Source organism: Cystoisospora suis (genome assembly GCF_002600585.1).
Source record: "Cystoisospora suis strain Wien I chromosome Unknown contig_9517, whole genome shotgun sequence".
Lineage (NCBI taxonomy): Eukaryota > Apicomplexa > Conoidasida > Eucoccidiorida > Sarcocystidae > Cystoisospora > Cystoisospora suis.
In genome coordinates, this window is record NW_027162291.1 from 1 (window position 1) to 9,418 (window position 9,418).

The window sequence follows — 9,418 nt, forward strand, 5'->3', positions numbered from 1 at the left end:
TCACGACGAAGAACTTCATACTCCTGTCGGCAAGAGTATGAAGTTCTTCGTCGTGAGTCGGCGATGCGCCTTGTAGCCCAAGCTCAGTTAAGAGAAAGATGCGCCAGCCAAACACGGTTGTCACTCCTGCAGGTCGTTCGGGAGATCCCCGGCTGTGAGGGTTTCGTGCCAGGTCGCACGCAGTACGCTTAACCCGTGCCCCAACGGATATGCATGAAGCAATGGCGGGGCCGTACTGCTCAGAAGTAGTGAGGAGCCACGTATTCTTGGGGCTTCGTACTCACTCGGCCATTCAGAACCCGAACCAAGGACCAACCGCCCTCGGCACCTAAACTGAATGTGGGCCACCCCAGTGCCAGTTAATTTCGGCAGCCCCCACTGAGCATTGTCTAAAGCGCCTCGCACCGCTAGGCCCGCTCCGTTACTGACGGACTGCCTTCCAAGCACCGGCCGCTGTCACAGCCATCAGCAGATATGGTAGTGCATGTAAGTACGCTTGATCCTGCACGCCAGGGGGTGCTGTGACAGTAGGAGCCTTGGACAGCTGAGTAAGGAAATGGGGCAGCCGTGCGTAAGAAAAGTCGTGCTGACACGATCGTGACAGAAGTCCCCGCCTTGACTTCGCGTTGCAATCTTCGAAAGTAGGTCGCCTGGCCAGCCGTTTTGTGTGGCTGAAAAACCAGATGAGGGCGGACGCAAGAGGCACACCTCGGTGCGCCCCCCGCGATGGTAACTGTACCCCCCGTCCCTTCTTCGCTACCTCGCGCCTGGGCCTCCTCTTCTCCATTACCGCAGTCAACAGCACCAGCACCTTTCTGGTTCCGCAAGCGAGAGTGTTTTCCCGGCCTATGGCCAGCGTGCGTGGAATGGCTGTTGTTTATACCCACTCAGAGCAAGGACTCGCTTCCTCTCAGAAACATGCTGGAGTGCTCCCTCGACGAGGTGGAAGCCGTGGTGCTTGACAATGGCTCCCATAGTCTAAAAGTCGGCTTCTCAGGAGAAGACTTGCCAAGGAGTGTAGTGCCCGCACTTCGAGCAACAATTACAGGGACAGGTGAAGCGGACGATGGGACAGCCGAGGAAGGTTTGAATCCCAAAACGGAAGTTCTTCTAGGGAAGGAAGCATGGACAGCAACGGGAAAAGGTCGGTGAACGCTCACCACCTCATCTCGAAGGGAGATGCTTCTCGAGCATATGCAGTTCGGGCTCGTTGAAGGAGCACACCGAGCACACTGCGACTGTAGCCGAGCAAGGCACCGGCTTTCTGTGTCACGCACCGGCGACATTGCAGGCGAGAGGCCCCCTCTGCTTCTCTGCAATAGACATGTAATAGACCACCAGTTCACTTGCAGCTTTGCCCGCAGCAGCCAGTATGACTCACCGTGACATGGCGAAGCTGTGACACGGTTTCCTTCTCCGCTTAGACGTCGAGCTCACGTACCCAATCCAAAATGGCATGGTCGTGGAGAAGGATGCGATGGAAGACCTGTGGGAGTCAGTTCTCAACAAGTACATCCCGGGCGAGACAGAAGACACAGTCTATCTCCTCACATGCCCTGTCCTCGCTTCCATCGCGGTGAGAGAATGGATATTCGAGGTTTTCTTTGAAAAGTTCAAATGCAGATACATGGCGCTACTTCAGCCAGGGCCGCTGTCGTTATTTTCTTCAGGTGAGAAAAACCTACACGACCGGCTTCGCCGATACTCCCGGACACACGCGCCGTCGCGCATTCGGGCTGTTGTTCTGACTTTTGCATACCCCTCATCGACTCGGTCGCCTTGCCGTTGCCTTTCTGACAACGCAGGACGGTCTCGTGGACTGGTTGTTGAGATTGGACACAGCGTGTCGAGTGCCGTTCCGGTCTTCGAAGGATTCCCTCTTGGATACTCAACCTTCAGGATGTTCAGGGCAGGTGACTCGTACGCGTGCGAAATCGCTCATTCACGCCCTGGCTTTCAACGTGTGAAGCCTGAGTTCCCTCGCACCAAATCATACATGAATGTGGACGGCGTTGTCTTTCTGGTGGACGCAGGTGGAGCGATTACGGGCGCGCTTAGTCAGATTTTGGGGGCGAGTCCCTGCTTTGACCGCCTGACTCACTTTCACACTCCAGTGGTTACGGAGCGGATGAAACATGAGCTTTGTTGCGTTGCTATTCCGGACTTGCAAACAAAGCTGCAACAGCCTGACACTTCGGGGTTCGAGGAGCGAGCCTTCCAGCTGCCGGATGGCTCTGTCATTGAAGTAAGACTGGTTCGTTCACTGGGAGTTGCCGGGAGACGGACGTGAGGATACGGATGTTTTTCGGTACACCCCTCGTAAAGAAGTCTTATCTACTTTTCCCCTGCAGCTCGACCAGCGAGTGAGGTTCGGTCCAGCCGAGCTCTTGTTCGATGACTCAGTCCCAATTACAACAAGCCTCGATACAGGCGACGTATCCCCCTCGCTCTTGAGCGAGGTGAGGCCTTTCGAGACAATCCAGAGTCTGGTACATGCAGCCATTACGGCGACAGATCCGGAATATCAAGAAGAGATGCAAAAGAACATCGTACTTGCGGGTGGCTCTTCCTTGATTCGGAATCTGCCAGAAAGACTTCATGGCGAGCTTGTGTGTCTGGACCCGCGAGAGAAGGACCCATTTTCCATAGTAACGGACAGCCAGAGGCGGTACAGTGCATGGGTGGGTGGCTCGATGCTTGCAAGTTTGGGCACCTTTGAGAAGTTCTGTGTCACCAGAGAGGAGTATGACGACGGGAATAGATCTCTAGGAGCCATGATACATGAAAGAAACATGGGTCGATAAACGCTGTCTAAACCTTGGCTCATCATGAAGCACCTGCTAGTGAAGGCTGTAACAGACGGTTATACCAGATCAGTAACCAGCCAGACAAACAAGCGCTTACCGGTGTACCGTCTGTTACTGACGGAGCAAGAATTAGCTGAAAACATGTGACTCACTATTCTCCTCTGATTGAGTGGTAGTGGTTCGCTTCGCCCCTACTCGGACTGATTACTGCCTGTTGTCCATACCTAGAAAAGGAGCCCCTTCCTCGGCCTGCTGCCTGCCCAGGGACATCGGCCTTCTTATTCAGTACCGTCCAAGTTCGGTACCATGACGCTACCTGGTATGGATGCTGGCTCACGTGCTGCCACGCTGTGTTTGGACCCTTGCTTGGTGGCTACGAGCGCAGGGTACTCCTGACCGTGGTGAAATCCGAAAGAATTGTGCGGACAGCAGCGAACAGAGTGTACTCATGACTTGCATGCCTTGTGGCAGCAGCACGGGGACAAGTGAGACATGGCAACAAAGGCATTAGTGGAGGCACGTCCCTGGTCTGCGTACGCCACCTACATGCTTCTTTCTTTAACGCCGAGCACACTTTCTGTTTCAGCTTGGCCCTTGATGGCTCCGGAGTTTCGGCCCTCAGGCTGAGATGCCCCAGGTCCAGTGGGTGAAGTATGCGGCAACACAGGGTGGGGGACGCCTTGAAAACTGCACTGCCCCGTAGCCCGGCGCACACGTGCTTGTGACGTCACTACTCCGACTTCTTGTCTCGGCAAGTAGCAGAGTTGAAGTATACTCAACACAGAAGTATTTTCTTGAGTACTCACACGTACACAGAACAGCACCTCTTTGTACAGAGAGACACATGTCACTGTACGGACCGAAGGTCTGGGTGGACATGTATTTCCACGGGCCACCGGGTCTGTCGTCAGCGCGCCGCGCTCCCTTCACTGGAGGCACGAAGTTCGTTCTCGACGGATTTCAAACAACCAACGCTTTCTTCGGACGCAGACAGGCTGTCGCTGGACTGCGTGTCGCTACAGGTGCGCAGTTCGGGGAGTCCCTAAAGATCGGATCATTCGCCTGAGAAGAGCGCCACTACAGCGCGCTCTTCCACCTTCAACACCGACGAAAGAGACCGCAGCAAAAAGTCATCTAGAAACTATGCCTGTATGTCCACTGCCTCTACAAGAGTCTCGCGCGCCAGCCCGACATTAGCGGCTACCCTTCTGTTTAAAGGCCAGAACTACCCTAGCTATCCATCCTTGTCTATACTCTCGCTGCGATCCATCCACGAACCGGTGTCTACCTGAGGATGGCACTGAAACCGCTTTCACACCGCGGCGGTGCCAAAAGGCGTCTGATATTGCTCGTTGGAATAACGTTAGCCGTATCAACCAAATTTCCATAAAAATTGTCGACGACCGGCAGAATAAAAGAGGTAGAGAAGTCCAGAACAACTAGGCACCACAATCGCTCACCCACAAGGACGCACGGTCGCGCCACTGCTGCGCTATTCCTCAGAACCTCGGACATTAACATTGCGTTCTTCTCGTCTTTTCCCAAGCTGGCGCACACCCGAAGCAAAAAAAGGACGTCCACCCAGCAGAGCTCTCCAGGTATCGACGGCGCTTCGCGCAAGCGTTTGTTCGCTTGCACAAAAAACTTGAGTAACACAGCTTTTTCACAGAAAACAAGAACAGACACACACCAGGATTCAACCTGCTCCTAGCAGGCAACGCTTTGTGTAGCACTAAGAAAAGCACACAACTCAAAAGCCAAAAGATGTTGCAGTAGAGACATCGTTCATCTATAACCAACGCCACAAGGAAACCACACACACACAACATAAACAGACTCAGATGAACGAAGCCCAGTCAGTTTGTCCATCGACAAGCACGCGTCGAAAAAAAGTCTAGGACGCACCCATCTACCTCCCACTCACTGCCACCTTTCTGATACAAAGAGACCGTAAAAACATTCATGCACGGCTTGAACACACACACAAAAAAAAACAAAGAACAGAGAATACACCAGGAGCGGTAGAAGAGACTAGCTACAAATCTATGCAACACCGACGGGATGGAAGCCAACCAACATATCTGTCGCAGGAATGGCAAGTTCGCAGCTTCACCTTACCACTGTACGAATGCCTACGTGCAATTCAACACTGTCACCATCACCAACACAATGGACGGCTATGTAAGGAGCTACACAGGTTACCTAGCGCCATCCCTCGAAGACAACAGAGAAACACAACACTACCCAACGGCAAAAATCATTGACGAAACCTTCTCAGCGCACACACCCCCGACTAGCAACGAAAGAGGAGAAAGAAAGCCAAGCACAAAGAGCCGAAGTACCGTCAAAGAGTATGCACAGTTCGGAAAGAGTGAACCACCGCTTCCACCTCGCACCCGTCTGGATCGACAGCACTGAGCCCAGCGAGCAAGTACGCCTGCCCCATGCGACACCTGTATACGGGTGCAGGCACATGTACTTTTCCATCCGGCGACAACTGCAATCTACCGGAATGCGCCCTGGGAGTCACACGGCAACAAACGCCCTAGAATGCACCGAAGACACCGAATACGGGGGAAAACCAGCCAAAACACAGTCTCCAAGGAAAGCTGCACGTAGACCCACCACACGGACGTCTAGCACACAAAAATGACGCGTCAGCTCAAAAAAAAGCGGAACTGTTTTTGATCCAGAACGAGCCACCGCCGACGCTCCACGTGTCTTTTCCACACAGCGAGAAACATCAGTGTTCGCAATACAGATGCATAAATTACACAGGCTCTGAAAATACAAAGAGAAGCTGCCTCCCCTAACTCCGTCACACACACACCTAGGACTGGAGTGGGACAGAGCGGTAGATTACTCACGACAGTAACACCGGGTTGACTGAAACGAGGGAGAAGGAGCTAGCACGGAGTATAGCAGAAAAAAAAACGTCCGAACAACCGAGAAAGCACAAAAGCACATGTAACCCTTTGCTCGCACGACTGACGACGAAGGCAGCGCGGGACCGCTGACCGGGCAGAACTGCTCGTCCAGCGTTTCAGCTGTCCGCAATCCCGCAAAACAGCTCAGGCTCTCCGCGGAACTGCCCTGAGAGGCCTCCCACCGCGTGGTACAGCCACCCGGCACCGGGAGGACACCCCGCCTCGTCGCGCGTCCCGACACCGCCTCCTCCATCATCTCACCTTGGGCATAACAACCTTGCAAGTTGCGTGTGCTCTCACATGCCGGGACACTGAGCCGCACAGGACCTGGCGGAGCGAGGTATGACCATGAGAACCAACTACCAGGACACTGGCCTCAAGCTCGGCCGAGCACCGGCAAAGGAGGTTTCCAACAGACGTCTTATTGACTCGAGCTGTGAACGCAAACAGAACAACCCAATATGAAAAAGGGAGGCCAATACACGGGGGAAAGCCACGACAAACAAGACTTTGCGGTCGAGAACGAAAAGAAGGCCGACTCTTCAGCCCGGAATGTCAGAGGACATCAACACGACAATGAGCTCGGATAACATCGCACACATCGGTAACAACGCTCTGAACGGGCTGTACTCTATCTCCCGCGGCGTGTTCTTCAGAACGAGCACTTCACGCATCACAATGGGTAGTCCCCGCAACCTGTCTTCTTAGGCTCAAACTGAAGCACGAACGGTAGGCACTCGACACAGCAGGGGAACGTATATCCGGAGAGTGTACGAGTCAGTACACCTCACGGGCAACGCTTTGGGGTGCGCCAGCTACTGCGACAACTGATCACTTGAGGTTGTGTTCCACGGTTGAAACCGTTAGTACGCTGTTTGTTCTTCGCAGTTGACTTACCTAAAGGGACGACGAGCGGGTAGACGCGGCAGTCAGAAAGCAGAGAGGCAGTGAGGTGTTTCAGACGGCCAGTCAGCCTGGCCACCATCGCAATATTGTAGCTGGTCGCATCGGTGCTAGAGTTGAGAATCATCCCTGAACACCCAGAGAGGAAACCCCTACCGCTTGTGTCACGGGATCACCCGCGAGATGAAACTTGTCATACTGCAAATGGGGAAGAGGCGGAGGACAACGAGTGACGGACTAGTGTCCTACATAGCTCGCAACAGTGGAAGGATCAACACTGCTAACCAATACAATCTTGCAGTTTCGTTTCGACGTTCTGCCTAAGCTACATTTCCCAGGCGCCCGACCGTACCTCGAACAACCGCAATCCAGCCCTGATACATATGGTATCATTTCGATACACCCAACTCCGCACGGGGCATCAGAGACAGGGCAGGGCTCCCACAAAGAAATAGACATGAAATGTCGGTCTGGTCACGGCTAGACCCACGCCCTACGCGTAGACGCAGGGACTTACCAGGGACTTTCAGGAATTTAGGTTCCTCTGCCCGCTCCCAAGCAGTGACGAGTACAACAACGTCCCCAGATTTGAGAACGTTGTTCCGCACCCATTTCAGAACCTTCTGGTCTCTTTGTCTGATTCCCTCAACAGACACGACCACCACTTGCCGACCTTCGCAGGTCACACCTGAGCCGCTAAGAGCACACCCGCATCCTGGGACAACGGCCGGCGAAGCTACACCGACGGGCCCATGCGAAGGAGTCTGGTGAGTGGTGGACGGAAGAAGCTGATCCTGGTCTATCCCCGACACGCACAAGTTCTGCGATGAGCAGCAGTTCTCCGACTGAAAAATACAACCCGGAAGCACATAGAAAGCAAACCATACCAGAAGCTCCGGCTGCCTTCCACGCCCTCGTTAACACAATGTGAACAGACGAGTGCTGCTCCTTTAGCGCAGTCGAACAAACCCGCGCGATCTGGGACCGGCAAGCATATTTACCTCGACACGAAAGCTAACAGCGCACACAGGCGACGTGTGGTGCAGTGCCGACTCGCCCAGTTGTCTCAGCCACACGAGCACGCCACGAGGAGAAACTACGTCCACTATATGCAGAAACAACCGCGGTTCAGCACTGAACAGTGACAACAAAACATGAGCAGTCGCGCTGAGTATCCCACACAACGCCGCAACTGGCAGGAGACGTTACACACCGGGTGCGTGTATCGAGACACCACTAAGTTTGACTTTCTCCTTTCAATGGCGGGGCTCGCCGCAAAGTGGAAACACCCGCACGTGAAGATACCAAGTGCCGCGGGGCAAATATACCTGACTCTAGCCCAGCAGCACTCACATCCGCAATGCTTCTATCGAGCCTCTGGTCGTCGGTTCCGCGGGAAAAATCCAAGGCACTGGAGGTGTACAAACACGGAAAATCCCGTTCGATGAGCTTGCGAACGCCCCAGATAAGTAAATCCATGCTGCGACCAGAAGACGCAATGCAAGTTACTGACTCCTGAAAAAGCAAGCAACTTTCCTGTCTTGTCCCAGGTGGAACTACATCGCCACATGCAACGCAGACTTGCTTGTCCCCCTCGTGCTCAGCCTTGAAACTGCCTGAACAAGAACAATAGCCCCCTCCATCTTGGGCCTTTTGCCCGTCGCCCAACAATCCGTTCTTGTGGAAGAAGCTGCTTCCTGAGGGGACAGCGGTCGCTGCCGGCGGAAGAAGAAAATCGGAGGGCAGAAGGACACGCGGGGATGCCAACAAAGGAAGGCTGCGAAATGGGGAACGCTGGTGGTTAGTTTTCGATACCGGAGTGACCGCGGAGGAGCACAAGGGACAAGCAGCCGACGAAGGAGATGCGCCAGGGAAGCCATCCACGGGCACGATCGAGGCCGGTGTCAAACCTGCTGAATACATGGCGGCCGGAAACCCTTAGATTGGAACGCTTTTTCGATCGAAAGAGAACGACTCGGCTCCAACACGAAACGAAATGGCTGCGCCTTCGGCAGGACACGGCAAAGACAACCAGAGTGTTGGAAATCGGAGATCCCGACCGACATCCACTCAAGAGAATCACCAAACCAGGACAGAAAAAGCACTGGAACAGGCTACTCTCGGCGGCGGATAAATCTGTCCGGCCGGGGACAGACTCTTCGCAGCCGCCTTTCAGCTATCCACAAACGCGCAGGCGCTTAAAGGTCAACACGTGAAATCGCGGACCGATTCACACGTGACAGGCTGATTTCAAGCCTGCCTACGGGAACACAGCAAAAAGCGCCAGCTCGGGCGGTAGTGCGGAAAAGACCATCACGACCTGATGTTGTAAGCCGGAGTGTCCACTGCGCCCGTCCGCTGGGACCGCAAGAGCTGCACTGTCTCCCAAAATGTGCTCACCACCAGTCGTCCCGACAGGAGCGGGGAAGTTCCGACCGCGGCGCCAGGGCTGTGGACCAAGGCGTCGCCAAACAAAAAAGAAATATGCGACACGCTGGGACACGGCTTCGCAGGGCTTCGGAATCCACTGACGACGGAGGGCTACGAATGACGCACGGCAGTGCGCAGTTTGGAATTTTGTGTCATTCCAGCAAGTCTTCCTCTTGGTTGGGGATGTTGGCAGGTTTGCTCAGGATGTTAAAAAAAAAAAAAAAACAGGGACGCGGCTTGGCACCGCACACCGTAAGCGGGGAACCAAGAAGACGTGGGCCGCTAGAGCGAGCCGCCGTCATTCGGCGCCGGGTGTACTCCAAAGAGTGCAGCCACGCTGGCGGACTCCGA

The 9,418-nt window shown here is 54.4% G+C and overlaps 2 protein-coding genes across 2 annotated transcripts; one reads left to right on the forward strand and one right to left on the reverse strand.

Annotated features, from left to right (window-relative positions):
* Positions 1-633: 633 nt before the first annotated feature.
* On the forward strand, positions 634-2,804 carry CSUI_011069 (actin-like protein alp7; the record flags this gene model as incomplete). The annotated part of the gene is made up of 3 exons (XM_068071170.1): positions 634-1,670; positions 2,034-2,245; positions 2,352-2,804. Exons 1-3 carry the CDS (start codon positions 1,457-1,459, stop codon positions 2,802-2,804), a joined length of 879 nt encoding a protein of 292 aa, XP_067916853.1. The 5' UTR covers positions 634-1,456.
* A 1,667-nt stretch (positions 2,805-4,471) lies between these two features.
* On the reverse strand, positions 4,472-9,365 carry CSUI_011070 (universal stress family protein). The gene is made up of 4 exons (XM_068071171.1): positions 7,991-9,365; positions 7,155-7,482; positions 5,996-6,168; positions 4,472-4,596 (listed from the first exon to the last, which is right to left on the reverse strand). Exons 1-4 carry the CDS (start codon positions 8,558-8,560, stop codon positions 4,558-4,560), a joined length of 1,110 nt encoding a protein of 369 aa, XP_067916854.1. The 5' UTR covers positions 8,561-9,365; the 3' UTR covers positions 4,472-4,557.
* Between the last annotated feature and the right edge of the window lie 53 nt (positions 9,366-9,418).

Bases quoted from the DNA above. Each gene is read 5' to 3' on its own strand.
- CSUI_011070 (XM_068071171.1), bottom strand. From the start codon at position 8,560: ATGTATTCAGCAGGTTTGACACCGGCCTCGATCGTGCCCGTGGATGGC. The intron at 7,483-7,990 runs GTGAGTGCTGCT...TGTATTTTTCAG, and splicing joins TCGATAGAAGCATTGCGGAT to TCGGAGAACTGCTGCTCATC. The intron at 4,597-5,995 runs GTGAGATGATGG...CGTTGGTTATAG, and splicing joins GCAAGGTTGTTATGCCCAAG to ATGAACGATGTCTCTACTGC.